This window comes from Acinonyx jubatus, chromosome B4 (genome assembly GCF_027475565.1).
Source record: "Acinonyx jubatus isolate Ajub_Pintada_27869175 chromosome B4, VMU_Ajub_asm_v1.0, whole genome shotgun sequence".
In the NCBI taxonomy this organism is placed as follows: domain Eukaryota; kingdom Metazoa; phylum Chordata; class Mammalia; order Carnivora; family Felidae; genus Acinonyx; species Acinonyx jubatus.
In genome coordinates, this window is record NC_069387.1 from 66,195,324 (window position 1) to 66,218,950 (window position 23,627).

At 37.4% G+C, this 23,627-nt stretch overlaps 1 protein-coding gene across 1 annotated transcript in view; it reads right to left on the reverse strand.

Moving 5' to 3' along the window:
* SLC2A13 (solute carrier family 2 member 13) overlaps positions 1–23,627 on the reverse strand; it is a 373,732-nt gene that overhangs the window by 197,869 nt on the left and 152,236 nt on the right. Inside the window, exon 4 of the mRNA XM_015085125.3 lies at positions 16,186–16,294. Coding sequence (XP_014940611.2) covers positions 16,186–16,294 — 109 coding nt within the window. The remainder of the gene's footprint in view (positions 1–16,185; positions 16,295–23,627) is intronic.

Genomic DNA, 23,627 nt, shown 5'->3' on the forward strand with positions numbered 1-23,627 from the left:
TATCTTTTTAAAACAACAAAACATTCATTTGCTATCATTACCCTAAAAACTGCTTTTTAAAATCAAGAAGTATTTATATAATGCTATAGTAACTTGGCTAAACCCAGTCTATTTCATATTCAAAGATTTTAAGGGACATTTAGAAAAGTTAAGGATAATCTTTGATTAATCTGACAAATTTATTAAGCTTCAATATGTTCAAACCACTATGCTAGATATATAAAATGTGGCTGCTTTATTTCAACATTTATTGAACTTCTATGGAAATGTGGAATACAGAGATAAACAGTACATACTCTTCAAGTCCCTGAAACACACATGATTAAATGAATCACTTTGAGTAAACTGAACACAAAACCATTAAATAATAGTAGAAATTAAATCATATGTGTAACTGTAGGCTTAGTATCAAATGCATGTGTTACTGAAAATGAATTAAATTTCTAGTAACAAGAGCCTGGTAGGCATTTAAGAATTTGTTACTTATGTCCCTTCATTTAGATTCTTTTCTATAGCAATGTTATCTCTATAAAGGAAAACATGTTTTGTCCAAATAAAATCTTTTTCCATTTCAAAAATCAAAAAAATGCTAGATATTTCATATATCAGAAAAATATTTAATTTCAGAGCACTAGTATTTGGTAGGCTTTGACTCAATTTAGGCTTGTTAGATTGGGTGAAAAATCTTACTCTTTCTCCTATTAGAGGAGTCCACACAGTAAATCCATGTTACTTCTAATATGTAAATTTACTGGTTTAATTTGAGAACCTGTCAATCTTCCACTCAGGCTCTGCTTGCATTATTCTGTGTGATTGGTGGGACCAAGAGTGCTTCTTTTAATCAATGAGGAATAGATAAAACAGAGCCAAAATGCTAGATTCTCCACTGTACAGATGCAATTTAAAAATTAAAATAAAAAAATTAATTTAGTTAAAAAACTTCTTTATTTCAAACAAGCATTTTAATTGCAAACTTGACTATATTTTGCCTCTTAATATTTTTAAATAGCTTATGAAAGATGTCCAGTTAAACTCAGCAGCTTTAATTTTCTCACCCTCTCCATCAAATAACTATCAAAAAATTAAAAATTTTTGAAGCATGCAAGGATAAAAGTTTTGAACAATGGAACGAGGATAGACAAGGGGTAACTTGCCTAAAACAGCAGAGCAAATGGAGGAAGCCAGCAAGAAGCAAGATAATTTACATGACAAAACTCCACAAAAGTTCAAGAACTGGAGGTACTAGGTATCTCAGGGACTAAAAACAAGAGGACTGGTTGAAAATCTCTGCAACAGTCAGTCAGAACCCTTGTCTCCCTCCCAGCACTCTTACCCATCCAACACCTGGAACGGAGAGGACATTTACTGTGCAGAGACCGTGAACAAGCAAGGTTTGAGGACAGCAGGCACAGTGAAGGCCAGCTGGAAGGCACAATCTGAAAATGAAAGTCGATGGCCTTAAACCTTCTGAGGGAGAACAACAATCAAGTCTGAGGACAGAAAAAAAGATGTCGCGGTCTCAATTTTTTTTTACTCCCCACTGAGCTTTTCACAGGCAACTACTGTAGAATAAGAACCACCAAAAAAAAAAAAAAAAAAAAAAAGGAGTAAGGCTAACAAGAGGACATGGGATCCAGCAAACGGGGAAGTTAACCAGAAGAGAAGTACAGAGCGTTCTACAGCCAGGTGCAGAGAGCGTCCAGATCAGAAGGGAGCAGGATAATAGATGCTGCAGGAGGAAGGGCTGCAAGAAAGACGAGGGGAGGGCAAGTGAATCACAAGGATAGATTTCCTGATGTTTCTCACTGGGGTTTTACACTTCCACTGAGGAGTGTGTGGAAAGCATTAATGAGGGGTACATTGAACACTGAGCAAATTAAAGAAGGAGGCAAGTATTTACTAGAGAGGAGAAACAACTGTTACTAGAAATGTATTTAGTGCCTGGGGTCTGGCTCCAGGGCACAGGCTAAGGTGAAGGGTGGAGCATGTCACCAAAGTAGCAAGCAGAAGATGTGCAGCACAAATGTCGAGTCCATGTAATCGCAGCATGCTGAGTCGCTCAGCTGGAAACCCTACTTATGCAGTCATAATGATGAAAACGGTAAATATTAGTTAATCCACAAACTTGACATATAATTATGGGGGGGTTGTGAATGTGAAAGGTGAGGGGCAGTGGTTGGAAGAAGTATTTCATCTTCCATAATGTAAAGTCACTCAGAATTTCAAAAATCAAAGTCAATAAAAAATTACATATTTATTATTTAGAAATACAGATGTTATTACAAAAGGAAATACCTAAACAAAGTAAAGTAACTGCCTCTGGAGAGCAAAACTTTAGGTAGAGGAAGGGAGTAGCAGGGACTATGGCTTGTACTGATAAACTGTATAATACCTTGACTTTTGTATACATAATACAACAACTGAAATTAAAAATATCAATACCTTAAAACAAGTCAGTGACTTTTTAAACCCACATGAATGACTCAACTTCAAGTGTACAGCCCATTGTTTATTGAAGGGGGGAAGAAACAAGTTAAAAATAGCAAAATACAAAAACCTGCTTTACTGTGCTGAATAGACCAATCTTCACTTCTGGCAAGCCATTGGATTCATATTCTACCATCAAAATAACCAGCTAACCAACATTTTTTTTTTCTGGTTGTTGAAACATTAAACACATGCAACAGAAGTTGCCATGTAATTTTAATCACCAAATTAACACACAAATTGGGTTTCTAATGAACACGTGGAAACAAATACTGTATTACTCTGATTCATACTGAGAAGCACTAGCTATTTAAGCTTTTCTGATTTTAGAAATCATCTGAATTATCAATTAATAAATCCATATTAGGAACATTTACTTATGTACAAACATGCAACGTACAAACAGCTCATATATAGGAATGATCTTTTGCCACCTTCATCTCTGACAGTCAATGTCAGGACCACCATGCCATCTGTACTTCCTTCTGCCCCTACCAGGGGAGAAATGAACACTCTAGTATGACCGGAGTTATCACTACAGCTGCCCTTGCTGATGCCTTGGCGGTTGCCACCCCATCTCTCCTGAGCCCATTCACCTCCCAGCAGGGTCTGGCACCTACACATACCCACAGCTGCACCTTGAGAACCCTGGGTCCCCTGAGCATCTCTGCAGTTTCATTCCACTCCCACCTGGGAATTCTGGGGCTGAGGGAGAACATACTTGGAATCTTGAGTTGTAACTTGGAAGTTTTCCCATAACAGCAATGATAAGATTGTTCCAATATTTCAGATATGGTAAGGCATAAAGAAATTTGTGTACCAGCTTAACATACTGTTTCTACTAGGAAATGACTCACAATTTTTCAACTCAACTTTATATTCTTAGCAAACAGACAATGAGTAAGTTAGAAGTAGACTCTGTAAAGAGTCAAGGAGAGACACACTCACAAAACAAACAGCTGGAATATAAACATCTACAATTATATATGCTTATCCAAATTTACTTGTTTGCATTGTCCTAATAATGAAAATATTCCTACAGTTTCAGTTTATTGTATATAATACTCTACTATTACAATATTGCCATTTTACTGAGGTTAATGAGTAGCGTCCTCATTCTATTAATCAAGTAGCTATCCTTTTCTTTCCTTTACCAAAAAAGTTTCATCCAGCTGAACTACAAACAGACCCTGAACAATATAATTTGGCAATCTAGTTCATTCATTTCCTGTTACAGGTGAAAGGAAAAACCCAAAGGCTGTATTAACTCCTTTCTTCCATGCTGGTTTCAGTTCTGAGTTTTAACAAAATGAGTGGTATTACAAGGATGATTCTGATTTCTCCAACTGTGAGAATCTACAGAGACTCAGGTTAAGAAGGAAATAGAAAAGGGATTTTTTTCTCTCCATTTTTTAATGTTTTACTAAGGATTAGGAAAAGTCAGGCACTTCAGATAAACGTAAAGTACAGTAGGACTACATTTCTTTTGCTGACTGCTGAAGAAAGATTAATAAATGATCCAAGGCTTAAAATAACCCCCTTCATCTTTCAAAATTTCAGCAAGACTTCATGATAAAAAAGCAGCAATGTGCACATAATCATCAATGACATCTTCTGGTTCTGAAGAAGGGAAACACAAAAAGCATTTGTTTGCATCTCCAATATTTTCTGAGGGCAATTATGTGCTGGGCACACTTCAAAAGGAACAAGATTGGCGGTGCCTGGGTGGCTCACTCAGTTAATGTGGGTTGGAGCCCCGCATCAGGCTTTGTGCTGACAGTTCAGAGTCTGGAGCCTGCATCGATTCTGTGTCTCCCTCTCTCTCTGACCCTCTCCTGCTCACATTCTGTGTCTCTTTCTCTCAAAAATAAATAAACATTAAAAAAAAAAAAAGGAACAAGATCGATGAGGGCTCTCCTCTCACAGAACATAATGAAGTAAAAGAAGATAATTTTACACCATCATAAATACTATAAAGAAGAAAATGCAGTGACACAGATGAAAAGGAGGGGGCTATTTTAGAACAGGGTCAAGGCCTATGTTGAGGTGGTGACATTTAAATTTAGACACAATTGAGAAGGAATCAGCCACAGGGAAGATCTGGAAGAAGATCTTTCCAGCCAGAATAAAAGCAACCACAAAGTCTCTATGATGGCAACAAACTTGTAGAGTTTGAGAAACAGATGAAAGAAAAGAAAAAAAGCTGGTGCGGCTGAGACCTAGTGACTGGGGTGGGGAGAGGGACAGGAGATGAGGACGGTGGACAAAACGGGAGCCAGATGGGCAGTCTGTGGACCATGGCAAAGAGCTAGGTTGAATTGAAGTGTGGTAGAAAGCTACTACAAGTTTTTGAGTAATGGAGCATTAAGATCTTTTTATTTTTCAAATGCCATTCTTGCTGTTCTGTGGAGACTGACTTATGGAGGGTATACATGGCAATGGAAGACCAGTTAGGAGATGGTCTATAGCAATACATGAGTAAGAGGCCATGATGGCAAGGATGGCTGGTAGTACGGAAGATGAAGATAAGGGGAAGGATGAAGTTCCTAGTCTTTCTTGCTTCATGGAACCCTTCATATCTCAGTAATTTTTTTCACCCATAAGCCAAAAGAAATACCTAATGGTTCGGCTTATTAAGGTACAGGCTACGTAACAGTAGTAGTCTGAGCATGTCTGTGTTTCCCTCACAAATTTAAAATATCCCCTGGATCCCCCTGTGAGAAGTGTCTCGTGCCTCTGTTACAGTTTGGGAATCATGGTTTGGAGCTTACTCCCTAGAGGACAGGATGTGGGGAGCAAGAAGAAAGAAAACCAGAGAGGATTCCTATACTTTGGAACAACTTAGCAGTGCCACTCAAGAGATGGGTATGAATGAGGGAAACCAAAACCACCCTGAATGGCAGGTTATATCCTGTTTGTACATAAGGAAGCTGAGATTCAGAGTAGCTGTAAGTCACTGAACGCAGAACAATAGGTCAGGAAATCTAACAAAATCTGACTCCAGGTCTGACTGATGCTAAATAAAATAATAATGTAATAAATAATAAACTGCTATGAGTTAGTCACATTGGAGTACCTTAAATATGGCATCTCATTTACCTAACCATATTATTAAATATGTTGGTCTGTCTGATTCCAAAGTCAGCTATAACATACTCCTTCTTAGCTGATAAAAGTGACAGGAAGGTGTTGGCAAATGGCAGTCTCATCACTTAGCCTCAAAATTTTTCTTTTCTTTCTTTCTTTTTTTTTGTAATGTGAAATAAAGGTCTTGGGGGCAAAAAATGAGGCTGAACATTTTACTAATGTCCACAGCTACTGTTGTAATGACTGCATTATATTTCTATTCCTAAAATTAAACCAGTCTAATTGTCTGCCCTCATCCTGGCCCAGCCCTGAACAGGATATGTATGGGGAAAGTTCTAAGCAGAATATTAGCTGAATGTTGATTCCTTAGGGCAGGTGGCACCACCTCAAAAGCCTTGATGGAGCCTGGCTGTGGGGAGTGGCAGGGAATGTGGACAGAGAACACATATACCCCACGAGGCAAAATGGTCCCCTGAAATCTGGACCTCAATGTAAAATGTAACAAGTGCAAAAATTCTGCACTTTCCTAAGAAAACATACCTCGGGGCCAAGTTTAGTTCTTGCAAACAGTCTCAGATACGTGATTAAATTCCTTAAACATATTTATGATAAATGGCTGAGAAGAGAGCCTTAAGGTGAAGAAGCTCACGAGAAGAATCCGTGAGGAGGCTGTTACTTCTGTGTAGGAAACTAAAGTTAAAACTGCATAGTTAAATCTACTTTATACATTTTGTGTTTTCTGGTACTGTGCGTTTTTCCAGAAATGGAAATAGGAGCACCTTATATTTAGTTCTGTATATTTTAATCTGCCCGGTACAAAATACTCTTATCAAAATAAATGAAGATGTTCCATCAAGAGACACTGTTCATTTTTCTCCCTGCCACAAATGACATGTCATCAGACTATCTGTCTCTGCATTGAGCAGCTTAATAGCATTTGAAATCCTGCAATTCTATCAGTCACAGGAAGCATAATCACAAACTTGGATAGCAGTCACTAACTTAGCTTTCCCGTTGCCCTAAGAAAGAAGGAACCAAGACATCTAACTTGCAGAATTGTTGCCATGGATCTTCACTGTTGAAACCCAAACTAAACTTAAAGAGTATTCATGTAGTACTACAAATCACTAGTAATGCTGTTGCAGTTTGTCACTGATTCTAAAGGTCAGGACTCATTTGGCAGTGGTTTTGGAAGATCCTGTTCTCAAATCTTGAGTGCTGTAGCTGTGGTTCTCCTAAGACCATAACTGCAACAAATGAAAACCAGAAGTTACAAAGATTTTCACATAGTCAGGCCAAAATAGATCCAATCGTAACACTAGGCTATGACCCTGACTACAAACAGAATGAAGGAAAAAAAAAAAAAAAAAGCAGTAACTAAAATCTAGCTGGCTCTCCCTGGGGAGTACTTCAAGGAGGGAAATTTTACTGTCTGTATGCTCCTTAGGGAAAAATAAATCTGCAGTTATAATAAAGCATAATAGCTGTTATGACAATTATCTACTCAGAGTGCTATAGAGGATCATATAAATCAGCCCAGGGAGGCAGGCAGATGGCATGTAACCTGAGTTTAACTTCTTTCAGGGTAAGCTGGATATTTAGGCCTGGGAGAATGGTATGTATGAAGGCACTGAGGCCTGGATTCGTTTTAAGCATCACCAGAGGTACAGGATATTCAGTATAGCAGGAGGTATAGTGTGTGGGAAGGGCATGCAAAGACGGACAAAAGTCAGGACATGAAAGGCTCTAGACTTTGAGCTGAAAGCGGTGGGAACTACTAATGATTTTTAAGTCAAGAAGGGATAGGATTTGACTTTGTTTCAGAAAATTCACAGGCAGAGATAAGGACAGAATGAAGGAGGTGAGAGTTAAGGCAGAAAAATCCTCTGAGTCTCTTCCTACAGTGTTGCCCAGCCCCTGGCCTCACATACGTGAGCTAGGGTAGGTCTACCTTGATTTTTCTCTCTTAGGAATTAAGAATTGAGACAACTCCAGTCAATTAATTGTGGATTCTTGAACTCAGAAGTACATTTAAAGTTATGTGGCAGGGTGTGACCAAATATGAACAACAACAACAACAAAAAAAACCCAGAGGAAGATCTCAAAAAGAAAGGAGGAAGAGGATGCATTCAGCCAGAGAAAAGCAAGGACAAAGTACCATGTGGACACAGAGGCTGAGCAAGTGACTCTCTAGTTTCTGGATTCAGCCCCTTTGTAGGCCCAGCTACATTTCCTGCCTTTAGTCTCTAATTCTTACTGCAAACTCCCTTATTTTCCTTAAGCTAGATTTGAATGGGATTCTGGTGTTTGCAAATACAATGAACCCTGACTAAAGCAGAGCCTGAACTCAGACATATATGAAAATAAAGCAAATAGAAAAGATAGAAGAGATGTTCAGGAAGTAAAAGTGAAGGAAATTGCAATTGTTGTATTTACAAGGGTGAGCTCCCATATAGTGTCTTGGGCACCCACCTCACTGCAATGGGGATTACAGGAAAGGGAAAACTGGAGAGAAATTATAGGCATTTGGTTTTGTACATATGGACACTGGTGAGAGTAGGATATCCAAGTAAAAATGTCCAGTAGTTGGATATAATTGTGTATCTCAGAGCAGTTCTGACGTAGAAATGTGGATTCGGGTCATCCCTCACATGTAGATGGTCATCAAAACCATGAGAGAGGATGAAATCTCCAGCAGATCTATAAGCCAAGGTCTGGGGAGCACCCACATTAAGGAACAAAGCAAGTAGGCAAAGTCATGAAGGAGACTCAAGACATCATGCTGTGATGTGCCAACAAAGGAAACATTTTAAAAGAACCATGACCAAGTGAGGAGAGCCTAGACAGCTCACTTACTGAGTGGACAACAAATACAAGTGTGGAAAGGAGAATCAACCCCCCCCCCCCCAATACCATCTGACTATCTCCTATGGCAGTCATTTTGCTGTCTCCTTTCATCTTCAAAGGAACTTTTCAAGACAGGTGGCAGCATGTTCTTTTAAGGATGAGGGGGAAAAGACCAAAGTTCCCTGGGGATGGGCTAAGTCCTACTATGTATCTCTAGTCCCTAGCAGAGTGCCTTCTACCCACTTGTTTAAAGAATGAAGAAAGAAGTGAACATCTCTACAAGTTTTTAATAGTCTGCCTGGAATTACCCAGACTGGTTACTCTCAAATTTACCTATGATTGCGGGGGGGGGGGGGGGGAGCAAGGTTTCACTTTATGGACACAGCAAGCCTATTAGGGTACAGCCCTGGATTTCATGTTGTTATTTCAACTTATTAACAGCATCTCGATTTCATCTACTTACCTTTCAGCAAAGCAATAGTCAGAGAAAGGGTAGGCAAAGAACTCATGTTTTTATATTACTGAAGATGTCCTGGGGAACCCAGAATCTTAGTTGTTGATACGTTAACAAACCACGGAGATAAATTTCCATTAATTGCCACAGAACCTTAAAACTCACATCTGATTCAGAAAGCATGCAAAAGGATATGACCATTTTTTGATGTAAACCACAAGTGAGGCCACGTGAGGTATATTAGCTCTGATCACTCAAAGGTCACTGAGGTCTTTTCTCCCTGACTTAAACTTCAGATAAAAAGAACACCCCTAGTACTGAAGTGGACAACACTCCTACCGTATCTGTGAGTTACAAGAAAAACACTACTATGATTTCTTTCTATATTCTGAAAACAGAGACATGAATGAAAGAATATTATAACAATTTTCTATCTACAGAGGATGGCTTAAATCCTGGATTAATGGGCACGGGCCAAAGAGGATGCATTAACTGCGGGATGTCCCTGCTTTCCACAAATTCCCTGAATTTACAAAATGCAATACATGCTGAGCAGAAATGAAGCTTGCATGGACCCAGTGCCTCCCATGGGCCTGAACCATACATACTATTTTCATTTAATCATCGTAAAAGTATTATTCTGGATTTCCAGATCACTGAGACTCTGAGAAATTAAAACAGCATGTAGTGCTTACACAGCAAGTGTACCAGGTTTGGATTCAAATTCAGATCGAACACCAAACGTTGTGTTCATATTTGATACATCACATTTCTGGCCAGAAAACAAAGGCATGTAAAGAAATTTTAAAAATGTATCAAAAAAAATCACTTATATATGTCCTCTTCATGTTCCAGGTAAAACTAGTTTTTCCATACACAGTGTTCCTAACAACATATTAACGTGGCTTTTATAATGCTGTGTGGTAAGTATTTCTGTCTAATTGCTGGTAGAATAAAAATTTCTCAATGACAAGAATTATGTTTGAAGCTCTATCAATAATATAGGAAATGCTGGTTGAAGGAATAAATGAATACTTTAGTTTTAAGATTCTTATGACGAGACAAAATTATTCATGAATTATATAAAAAACCTCCAAAAATAATAATATTCAAGGAAATATATTCTCATTTCTTATGAAACTTTTATTACTTACTTTTTGTATGGTTAGTGACTTTTTTTCACTAAAAATAAATTTGCTATAACCGTGGAAAGACACTAAGAAAGGCCATATCCATATTGTGTGAACTTATTTTTATACATATTTGGAGACACAGCAAGATTTTAAACAGATGCTCTTAATGCCCTGCCCCATATGCTCTTGGCCCCTCTCTGACTGTCCTCTAGTTATGGAAACTCACTCTAGAATCTGACAATTTCTAGTTAAACTGTGTCTCTCTTCTTAGGTCCTGAGAACTCTGGCTCCAGGAGAGATTGCTCAGGGAACCAAATAATGACTGTAGGCATGACACTACCTTGAGGGACTGGGGATGGTGAAGAAGTATTCCTGGAATAGTGCTGAATCACATTCTACACTATTCCTCAGCAGGATTTGAACTCTGCTTACTGAGATCAGCTGAGATGCTTCACTGCATCCCAGACCCTACCACACTTTCCCTGCTCTCTTACTCATGTTTCTTGGTAGCATCCCCCCCAAATCACCTGCATCTAATTCTTGATCTTAGAGCCTGTTTTGGAGAACTCAAACTAAGACAGGTGTGCAACATATACAGAGGGAAATGGAAAGCAAACAGACACACTAGAAAGCCCTTCTGTTTAGAGAAAGCCCTTCTGTTTAGAGGGTTTAGAGCTTCTCTGATGAGAATGCTTTGTTTTGCACATTAAGACAGTGACAGTGATCTGTCATGAAAAATGGCCTTAGACTCCAAAGGTGGAAGTTGCATCCTTTCCCTTGTACATGATTTGAGAGGCCAGTGAAGTTCACTCAGCTTGAGCCTACCCTTACAACATTATGGAAGCCATGTTCTCGCACATCAGGCTTGCTACACAATCTTGGGGCAAAGCACTGTCAACTACAACCAAGATCGTGCTTCTAAAAAAGACATGCTTTGGAAATAAAAGTGTGGTCTTAACAAATAAGGTGCTAAGTATCTAGGACAATGACAAGCATTTAACCAATCTTTCAAAAATTATGTCTACCAAATACATTTTCTCTTTTTAGATTAAAACTGATCTCCTGCAGTCTGATAACTTTCCAAACAAGAAAGGTTTAAAGTGTTTCAAACACAAATGTTTTAGCTTCCATTTTTGAAACCCCATTTTTCCTCATCAACTGTACATTAAAGCTCATCTACTTCACTTGACAGGTAATTAGAATGAAGGCAAGTAACTGGCATGCCTAAAGTCCCACTGTGGAGACAGATTTTGAAACTAATTCTCTCCTGATTCCTGGGCCAATATTCTTCCCAACACATTAAACTCATCTTGCAAAGGAGTGAACCCTGAACCTTCACTATTTCTCATCTGTTTAATCACTTTCATCTAATGAACACAACTGACTACAAATACACTCATCCTGAAGCATTTCAATGGGGTAAGCATGTTATCATTCAACAGCTTTTCTGGATTATGTTCAGAGTCCGACTGAGGTGGTGGAGAGAGAAGAATGTTCACATTAGTGAGCAGATGTTTTGGTCCATGCATCCTGCCTGCTGAAGATCTCCGAGAGCAAAACCTCACCTCTGGCTCCAATTTACAACAGGAGAATGCATAAATCCTTATTGTTTTCCTCTTATTTCTTGTCACTTTTATTTGTCTCTACATTTACCACCATCTGCCCATGCCTGCTTGCTGTACCATGTTTCCTGATTGCATGATCATTTTTTATACTAGGAGAGTTTGTTGAGGATAAAATATGAGAATGGAACAGATACAGAAATACTGCCCTTATGAAATTAATGAAAATGATTAACAAATATAAATGCCTCACCCAGTCATCGATTGGGCTGGCTTGTCCAGGAACTCTAGATAAGGGTAGAAAGCAAAGGCTTTACTTAACTGGGTACCAGGAGATTAAAGAATGTAATGAGCTTTATGATTCCTGAGATGGATACACACAATCATTCCACATTCTTTTTTAATCCTTGGATGGTAATGAGTTCCACTAACTTTGATTTCTTACCTTATATTACCCCCAAAGAAGCTTTAAACAGTCAGCTCTGGGCATTTCAGGTGTTCTAAAACTAGAGTGGTTCATGTGATCTGGAGTCAGAAAATCAGGGTTCCACCCTCACTGCTAAAACTTATTAACTGGATGACAATGAATAAGTCATTTAACTTGTTAAGCCCTAGCCTCCTCAGCTACAGAATAAACAGAAGAACTGGCTCTACTTGAAAGGATTTTTATGAACATCTGGAAAGATCGTGTCTATAAAAATACTTTATAGTGTTACACATGTAACATGGTAAAAACGTTTATTATCATGATCATAATACATAATTATACCATTAGAGGGGCTAGCAGTTTTGTCCTAATTTTTTTCATTTTCTGTGAATATTTAAGTGAGTTAATGCATGCTACAGGAATATCTGGTATTTAATGTTCAGTGAAGGATAGCCCTTAACATTATTACTATAAGGGCATATTTTCCAAAATCCTTTATTATCTCTTGTAAATATGAGAGAAGAAGAGATCACCTGGGGATTAAGGGAATGCAGCTACAGAAGTAAGAATCACTGCCCATCCAATATAAATGCCTATTTCCCACACCCACTTTGAGTTAGTAGAACAGGGAAGAGTAGGAAGAGAGAAATCTTGGAACCTTAATCTAAAAGAAGAATAGGTTAAAAGTAGAGTACTGGCACAGAGTACCCGAAAGAAATCTATTCTCTCACAATCGTTTTTACCTGAAGCTGACTCAGAAGCTTAAATTTCTGGATTTCCTTCTCCTCTTTACTACTTATCTTCTGTGTAACCTTAAAGTGAGCCATTTAACCACTTGGTGGTCTTCCCAGGTAAAAATCTGTTAACTCCCACCCGTCTAAGATGGACTGATTACATGTTCATAAGAATGTATCAAGATACGGCTTATAAGTTGCTCAAAAGAAGCAACATGCTATCAAACCTTTAAACAGCCAGGTGTTTTCCTTATTTTTCTTACTTCTTCTCCTTCTTTCCCTCCCACATATACACACATTTTGGCTGTAGTAATAACAATGTGGGAAGGGTTCAAGTATCAGTAGTCATCCAGATAAAATTTGTTAGATAGGAAATGGAAATTTTCTTGACTTTATAAGTAGAAGCTTAGAAGAGATCACAATGAGAGTTTCTTAAGAAAGTTTCCTCCACATTAATCATCATCAACTTCATCTATTACTCCTCTCCTTTTTAACACATGTGGAAATATTTTATTGGTCTGTGAGAAATAGTGCAATAATATCAACACTTTTATATTAGGAAAGCTAGTACTCCATGTACTCTGTTCTTTCTCTACTGTGAAAAGAAAATAATCTATTCAACATGTTTTGAAATTAAGTGATTAAAGTCTTATTAGAAAATTGCTTCTTCTAAGAGTTTAATGTAGTGTCTAAAGTATGTAATGCTTTTAAGAACTCAGAAGCTCACTGTTTGATAGGATAGCAGATAAGGTATAGGTTAGGATATAAATGCGAGTTATACGAATAAGAAATACTTAGACATACACACACACAAAATATTTTTTTTTCATTGGAGAGGATGTGAAAATTAAATATTACGAGAAGAAAATCTATTTCCTTGACTGAGGTAGGATACTAAATAGGTCAAGGAGATAGAAACAAAAATTCTATGAGGGAAAACAGACAAAACTAAACATGGTAAGATAGATAATGCAACTGGAAGAATGATTTATCTTTCAGTATCTTTCCATATGATCTTCCTATGAACTTTTCTTGGTGAGAGATAGAATACAAAATAGCTCATATTTCAGTTTCACACTAACTTCCAGGTGAAAGACAGACTTTGTAAAAAGATTTCAACTTCTACAGATTATTAGGTTTGGGCTGTGAATACTGAAGAGCACTGCCTACTTTATTTCCCACTTAGCAGGGAAAAAGCTGGAAAGAAAAAGTAATGAAATACACATAATGGAACATCCATAAAAACAGAACTCCAAATTAACAAAATGACATTTTTTAAAATAAGAAAAATACGTAATTAATATTTTGTACTAAAAACAAAACATAAACTACTAGATTCCAGTTAAGAAATTATTTTAAATTAGAAGCAACAAAACTTACGATAGTATTTACTGAATCTTAAGAATGGAGAAAGACACATGCACCAATACAGACTAGAAAGAGTAAAGGATAACACACTATAGGAATGACTCCCAGATTAGTCATCTTCCATCCAGATGATGACAGTAGTGCAGTCTGTTATAATGAAAGATTTGCATTAAGTTTTATAGGCTTAAAATATGAATGTTTGAAACTGTGTATTATGAATAACCAGCAGTTATTTATCATAGGCATCTTTCATTTAAGTGTCTAACCCTCTAACCTCCAGACATTAAAATGTCGTATTAATTTCTTCAGGGAGTTGGCCATCTGTTTTGCATCACGTAGAAGCAATCTAAATTGAGCCATCATTTACCTTATTTTATTCTTCCTACTTTCCAGGATTAATACTCAACTGCAAGCAAAAGCTGTTTGACAATGCTACCTCTATTACGTACAGTTTGTGCTAAGCAAAGCACATAATGACTACCATAAATCTTAAGGAATATCAGGATTCTTAGACTCATATCACTTGATCTCACTGTGAAAAGACTGAGTATTTGGAGAAATAAATGCCTTATTAAAATCTGAAAACCCTGGGGTGCCTGGATGGCTCAGCCATTTAAGCATTCTACTCTTGATTTCGGCTCAGGGCATGCTCATGATTCGTGAGTTGGAGCCCTACATGGGGCTCTATTCTGGCAGCACGGAGCTTGCTTGGGATTCTGTCTCCCTCTGTCTCTGCCCCTCCCCCACTCACTATCTCTCTCACTCTCTCTCAAAATAAAATAAACTTTAAAAAATTAAAAACCTTAATCAGCATGGTTTACACTAGATATCTGTGAATGGACTATGACAGCCATTTCAACTAGGAACACACTGGCCTCAGCCACTACCCATCAATAAGAGTTGGCTCTGTTGATGATGTTTTATAGGAATACAATAAAGCAGAACAAAAATTTACTTTGTCAAATTTAAATGCCTAGAAAAGGGCAGAACAAACAACAGAAACAGAGAATATATTTTAAGTTAGGTTGATAAAATAGATATTCACATAGGATATCATTGCACTGCATTATTTGAAAGTATGAGCCTCATTACAATTCTGTTCCATCACCACACTTAGGATGGTAGACACAGAACCAGTGTGGTACACCTCATCCAGAAAACAAACATAATCCCAAGTAACTTCAAAGGAAGATATCAAGAGTCCTAAATACAAATGGTTTACCAAGTAAATTTGAATTTTACATGATTTGCATTTTTGGTGAATAATTTTAGCCAATAGGTTGTGGGGGAGAATTTTCCAAGATTTAACAGGTTTTCACCCAACAACTAATTTCTCGGCAAAACTCATGACTTTCCTCTAACCCATGTTGTATTACCTAGGATCTTAAAAGTCTTTTCTGTGGAGGACTGGAATAGTCCTGCCCAGCCCTTATCACAATTTGAAATTCTATATTAAACTGTGAATTTATTCATGTCTACTTTACTCATTCCTGTGTGTCTCATATAAAATAGGCCATTAAAAAATGTGTTTAATGTTGAATGAATGAAACATGCTACAACCTATTCATCCTGCTCCACCTCCCAAACCCATACAACTTTGGGGATTAATCTGAAACTAGACAATATGAAACTTTTGTGTCTTCCCATTCTGATGGTAATAAACATCTTCTATTAATGTTTTCATCACATTGTATTGTAACTGCGCCCAAAAGAAACAAACTAGTTATCTGAATGCCCATTAATCCTTGGCAAGGCCAGATGATTCCCTTTTGTTTCACTTTCTAACCAGCATCAAGTAATGGCTTATGAAAATGATACATTCATTAGCTCAGAATATACGGAAGTACCAGATGATGTACAAGAAGAAATTTATGATATCAAATAAGGCAATAAAATATAACAATATAAATCACCTCCTTCTAAACCACAGATCGACAGGATTAAAAATTGCAAAGTATCTTCCAAAAGGAGGATCCTACACAATTAATACAACAAAACACCAAAAGTCCTATTCTTTTTTTTTTTCCATGTAAAATAATTCCTTCACAATTCCTTTTCAGTAAAAAGCCAGGAAAGAAATACATACATGATGGTGTTAATGCCTGAGAGCTGTTGGAACATTTGCAGACCACAACCCACAATTAAAGCTCGGCGAGTTGGGGGATAACTCAGCATTCTGCAGATCACAGGTCCAGCTTTTTTAAAAAAGAAAGAAAAAGAAGGACACATCTATTATTTTCAGCTCCCACAGTCATTGTTCCCATTAGGATTAATTTCCCCAAATCTCTGTGAAGTCAACATAACTGGGCATTATAAAATAGAACGTATATACTTTTACAGAAATCTGGGCATAATGTATTTTCTAAAACAGATTTAGTATATACTTGAGTTTAAACTGTAAAAGCAACAAGGAACAACTGAAGTTAAAGCAATTTATGGGTTCTAGGAAGACCTACATAATTGGAACTGTCAGAAATTATTCTTCCTTAAATCCCTACAAACTGCATTAACTACTCTTCATTTTTCCACTTTCTTGGCAATTATTATTTAAAAATCCATTCAATGTGGGACTACTTACAAAGTCACTGGCAAATTGCTTTAATCAACCAAAAGAATGGCATTCATTAAAAACAATTAAACAAGGAACAGAATTCATTCCAATTTATCTGACTTAAGTAACAAAATTCTTTCCAACCTATTCAATTAAAGTTAAGAAATTTGGGCAAGGTATCAGACTTGGTTATGGTTTATATGGTGTATACTATTAATAAATGCTACCCAAAAGATAATAAAAGAAAAAAATTACATAGGGGTATAAATATATATAAATATATTTTTTTCTAGATTTTGAATAGTTCCCTAAGGGGCATTCAGTGATCTTTTTAAAATACAAATGGGCTTTCCAAATGGCACAGATGCGTTGGTCTCTATGTCAGAACACTACATCAATTTTGGAAAGCTGCAGATATGAACCACAGAGGTCATATGTAAGATAACTAACCTTATTGATGTCTATGGTCTGGGCATAATTATTAAAACTGCCCCTTCTAGTCCCAGAAGTACTTCAAGCACACCTTTACCTTAGCTTGAAGAGGCATTCTATACAGTGTCCTCATGGGGCCAGGGTTGACTCCCAGGACCTATGGTATTCCCGCTGTTAGAAGAGATGGCCTAGGATCACTGGAATGTTAATTGCTTAATTAGAGGAATTCTTCCTGGAGGCCAAGTTTCATTAGTAAACCCTAAACCAAGTCAAGTTCAAAATCCAAGGAAATTTTACCATTTCAGCAACCTTTAGGAAATCTAATATCCCAGTTCACAAAAATGGAATAAAATATGCTGTTGTCTTGGCAATAAAAGTTAACATGGGATGTTGAGCCAGGGTATTAATTAGAACTGAACATTATCAGAGTGAGAATATTCATCTCTACATGCATGTGATTAAAACCACATGAAAAACTTGATTTACTGCAAATGATTTTGTCCTGAAATGGTAAGACAGGATACGGACAGAGAAGCATTTATGGTCATTCAAAGCTTAATGCAGTGACAACCCCTTTAGAAAGGAGGGTGAAAGTATTTTAATGTCAAATGTTTTAGTTTAAAGTAAAGCAGTTTTAAACCTAGTGTATCAGAAAAGCTGAAATAGGTAGATTTTCAAAGCTTTACTGTGACAATACTGAAATACATCTGGATCAGTTGACTGAAAGGTAGCAGGTTCGCCTGCAAATTCAGCTATCTGTAAATGAGCCACAACATGAAAAACACACACACAGCATCATAAAATGATACACCAATTTCCATAAATAAAAAAAAAATTAAGTGAAAAATATTATCACTTACTTTGTGTACCATGGAAAATTTAAAACAATGACGACAACACAAAAATAAAACCCCTTTTTCAGCTTTTAGTACTAAACCTCCATAGATGAGAAACCGGTGTTTTGCAAGGAATCTATTATAATCTGTGGGCAGCTGTGCCTACTTTCACTATTAAACTGTTCCATGATTTGATGGACAGACTAGGTAATAATGATTTTAGGAGACAGAAAAATAAAGAGAAAATTAGGACAAATTAGGATTAAAGTTTGACTTGTATAAATAACAAGATATATACTATTGTATAAATGTCACATTTATTTCCTAGTTTTTAAAATTCTGAGTTTTTTAGCTTTTTCTTGGTTTTGATTTCCTGCTAAAAATAAACAATAGCTGTTCTGTTATTAGAATGGCTTTAATATACAGATAAATTCTGGTCACAGTAGTGCACATCTGATTATGCATAAGTAAAAGGAAATAATTTCCTTTCATTAAAATTATAAACCAGCTTTATTAGGCAGTAAAATTGACTTAAAGGCAAACTATCATTAATTTTTGTATCACAGAAGATATGAAGCAGAAGAAAAAGATCAAACATATTAATTGGTTGAATGTTTGTAAGTGAAAATTTAAAATGTCATGCTCTACTTATTATATTTGATTTTTATAATTAAAAACATTTAGTGTATACAAACATTTTACAATTTTTAAAAAGTTATTTGTCTTTGGACACAAATTCCCACACAATAAAACCTACTGGACTCAAAATATAACATACACTAAAACACCAGATGAAAGAACCAAACATAGGTTCATCTTTTCCTCCATTCTGAACACCTCATACTAATATTCACAATGGCTGTCCAAGTGTGGCAGGTACTCCAGTGGCAAGGATGAAAAGGACAGTCCTACAAGTGTAGCCATTCCTGTTAATGGCTGTCTATGAGCCAAGCCTACAGATGTTTCTCCAGGTGCAATTAAAAATGCACTAGAACTCACTCTGAATAAAATCCAACTCCTGATTTCCACTTCCACACAAGATGGGAGTGATGGTTACCAGATTTCCCTTCAACTTGAAACCAACTAAAAGTCATGAAAAATGTATTAGACAATAGTTCTCATGATAATGGGTAACAGGCAACAAAGGGTAGTGACCTCTGAGATTCAGGACACAAAAGAAGTGAACCCAACAAAGACTGCCCAAGCTTAATGCCTCAAAAAAAGTTTCCAGGACACAATACAAAGAGGGGAAGCTAGGCAGACCCTGGTGGTCTCCCTGAATTGAAAGGATGCAGCTCAGAATGCAGGGATGCCAAAGCAGCTAGACTTGCCAGAGTGGAGTGCCAGAGTGGAGAGAAATTCACAGAGAGGGGACAATGGAGATCTGCAGTCCCCCTTGGGTATTCCTCCATTGAGTGGGTATGTGTGAGGAAACTACTCAAGGCAGGAGTAAGAGCTGCAGGAAGGGATTAAAGAATTCCACTCCAGGACCTGTTTGTACCAATCAGAGGGAAAGATCTAGAGTGTAAGGAAGAGTAATCAAAAGTACCCAGATTAAACACTGCTTGGGTACCATCCAAAAGAGTTTAAAAATCAAGACCCCCCTGCTTCCAAGGAACTGAATAGCATCCGAGAACAAAGTTCAACAGTAAGATAAAATTTATAATGTCTAGCATACAATAAAAAATTATCAGACATGCAAAAAGGCAGGAAAGTACAACCTGTAACAGCAAAGGGACTAATTAATCAGGAGGACATAACAATCCTAAATGTTGAGGCACTTAATAAGAGTTTCAAAACATATGAAACAAAAATTGATACAACAGCAAGGGGAAATAGAGAAACCCAAAGTCATACTCAAATATTTCATCATTCTCTTTTCAATAACTCATACAATTAAGTAGGCTGAAAATTTGCAAAGATACAGAAGATTTCAACAACATGATCAACAAACTTGAGCTGACATTTAAACAACATTCTACTGACCAAGAGCAGAATACACATTCTTTCCAACAGTAAATGAATGGTAAATGTCACGGAATACTTAGCAAGATAGATTATATTCTCAGCTCTAAAACCAGTCTTAATTAATTTAAAGGTATTTAAGTCACACAAAGAATGTTCTTGTACCATAAAGAAATTAATACAGAAATCAATAACTGAACTGGAAAATTCCCTTCTTATTGGACACTAAACAATACATTTTCATGGAAAAGAGAAATAAAGGGAAATCAGAAAGTATTTGAGCTGAAAGAATATGAAAACACACCAAATGAAATTTCGTGGAATGCAGCTAATGTAAAACAGAGGAAAATTTACAGCAGTGACCATGGCTTCCACTTTATAAAACCAGGAAAAGAGGGACAAATGAAACCCAAAATAAACAAGATAAAAAGAATAACAAAGAGTAGAATAGAAATCCAGGAAATAGATAAAAAGACAGTTGAGGGGAAAAAAATCAATGAAACCAAAAGCCAGTTAGTTCTTTGTAATATAAATAATATTGATAAATTTTGAGCCACACTGTGGTAGGCTGAATAATAGCCCCTCAAAAGATATACATATGAACTAATCCTTGAAACTTGTTAATGTTACCTTAGATGGCATAAAAGAACTTTGCAGATGTAATTAAGTTAAGGATTCTGACATGGAAAAGGGAGAATCAGGACAGGATGGGAGAAAGCAATGTGGCCATGAACACTGAGACTGGACTGATGCAGCCATAAGCCAAGAAATGCCAGTTCCACCAGAAGCTGGAAAAGCAAAAAACAAATTGTCCCCTTAGAGCCTCTAGAGGGAGCATGACCCTGCCAACACCTTGATTTTAACCTAGTGAAACGAATTTCAAATGTGAGGCCACCAGACAGTGAGAATAAATTTCTACTGTTTTAAGCTACCAAGTTTTAGTGATTTTTTACAACAGCCACAGGAAGATAATACACAGAACAATCAGGAAAAAAGAAAGAGAACATACAAGTTGTTATCATGGATCAGAGAAGTGTCATCGATACAGATTCTACAGATACTTAAAAAATAATAAAGGGGTATTATGAAAAACTTCACGGCATCAAATTCAACATCTTAGATGTAATAGGCAAATTCTCTCAAAGACAGAATCTTCCAAAGCTAACTCAAAAAATAGCCTGAATATACTATAAGCTTTTTTAAAATAATGAGTTTGCAGTTAAAAACTTTCCTCCAAGTCTCAATGCTTTGACAGAAAATAAAATAGATCAGGGGCACCCAGGTGGCCCAGTCACTTAAGTGTCCAACTCCCAATTTCAGCTCAGGTCATGATCTCACGACTTTGTGAGACCAAGCCCCATGCTGGGCTCTGCGCTTACAGTGCAGAACTGGCTTGGGATTCTCTCTCTTCCTTTCGTTCTCTCCCCCTCCTCCACTCTCTCTCAAAAACACATTAATTTTTTTTTTTTTTTTTTTTTTACAAAAGAAAGCAGATTAGCAGTTGCTTGTACAGGGAACAGTTAAAAAGGAGCACAAATGAAAGTTTTGAAGGAGCAAGGACATGGTCACCATCATGACAGTGGTAAGGGTTTCACAGTGTACATATCTGTCAAAATGTACCAACATATAAACCTTAACTATGTACCATTTATTATATGTAAATTATACCTCACTGGATATACTAAAACATAACACACACAAACACACACACACACCTTTACAGATAAATAAACTATGTCAACAGGGCTGACACAGTGAAATGATTGGGAAGGAGAAAATTCAAATATTCGAAGACCATAACCTTCGCTGAAATAAGGGCACAAAGGAGTTATTAATTAGATGCAACAACAATATTTTATTAAACTGGACTGATGCAATCAGCTGCAAGATTACCAAGTGAGAACTGTCGAGGATGCAGGACCCTTGGAATCTCTTCAAGATTTTCCTTGCTCTTCTTCTTCCCTTTCCTTTTGTTTTTGTTTGTGGATTTTGCCATGTACTAAAGAAAACTTAAAGAAGAAGTAGAACACATGATGACTAATGAATTCCAAGATGCAAACTGTAGGTGGCTTCTCCACTGCTGAGTCTTCACAGACTAAATTATTTGTCAAAGGGAAGATGCTCTGTGGAGACAAGCAGGGCCCTCAGTGGGAGCAAAAGAATCACTGCTCGGCTTCAGATAGCACCCTCCCTGCTCCCCAATTTGGGGCTCCATGACTGGGCTGCAAACAAGCTCAGTAAGAACCCAACACCGCAGTCCTCTCCTGATACAACTAGAGGACGCAGTTCTCACGCTCCACAGGCCTTCGGGAAGGGAGGACGTGTGCCAACCACAGTGACACCAACAGATCAATGAGGATTTCAAGGCATCTGCTCAAATCCCAATGGGTTTTCTAGTATTTCAATAGCTCTTCATGTCTTATGAACCAATTTTCATCATCAGAAGAGCCATAAGTAGGTGAGAGCATTTGGTGTTAATGAGCAAAGGAAGCACAAAGGGATCACGTGATTTCCGAAGGTAACAAACCAGTAAGCATGTAGAGCTAGGAGTTGAGCTACCTTCTTATTCATCCATAAATGACAGGAAGTTTTATATGCATACTTAAGCTGATTTTCCCTAGCATAAAAAAATCAACAATTGTGAACAGTATAACAAAACAGAACTGAAGCACTTTGAAGCTGCAGTAATAAACATGGTCTGTGCTCAAGACTCTAATCCCTCAACCTCCTCTTTTTCTCTTTTTCATAGCCTCACTTGCCACAGTCTCAAGCCTTAACTCCAGAGTTAACTGGTTTCAGAACATTCATTTTACTCTACTCCCTCCACCATTCCCATCTCCAGGGAGGTGAGCATCATTTGCAAATAATTAGGAAAATGGACACACTTGTTTCATGATAAATTCAGTGTGTCTGTGAAGCAGGCCCTCCGTGCTGCTGGGGAAGTCTTTCATTCATCTCTAGTTGGGTCCAAGTTATAGTTTCACAACATGAATTTCAAAAGGTCTTCTTCCTTGGACTTCCACTGTTCCCTCCTGCCTCTGTGACCAAATGCTCCTAGCCTACATAATATGCGTGAAGCACATTCTGTGAGCCGACTCTGTGCTAGGTACAGGAACACCAGGAGTCTCAGAGGAGCTCCTAATATCGGGGTGGGGAGGGAGTCACCAACAGAAATAAAATAAGTTACTCCACAATAGCTTAAGTGCTCTAACGGAGGTACATATAAAGTAAGGATTCAGGCCTAGGGAAGGACCCAGAAAAGGCATGCCAGCTCAAGTACATATAAAACAGAGGTCATCATTTCTCACCTCAAACTTGTTCTTTACCTTATGTGCTATTAATGAAGATTAAAAACTTGGCACTTGGCTATTCATTCCCTCTTCCTACTTTCCATAGCCAACAAGTTGCTAAATTCTAATGAAAATGAATGTATGTGTGCCTCTTTTCTTTCCACAAAACATCAGAAATTTTTCTTTGGTTTTTGTTATCTGTGCTGTCTGTGGCTCCCCAGCTCTCTGCTGCCCCAGCTGGACTCTCAGCCAGCTCATAGGTGAGACAGCACAGGGCAGAGGATGGCAGTGAATCCACAGACCAGGGCTGAAATTACAACTCCACTGCTTGGCCACTGGGAGCTTTTCAGCAGGTTACTCAACCTCACTAAGCCTCTATCTTCTCTTCAGCTATGTGGGTATAGTAGTGGCACTGGCCATTATCAGCATTAGAGATAATAAACTTCCTGGCATA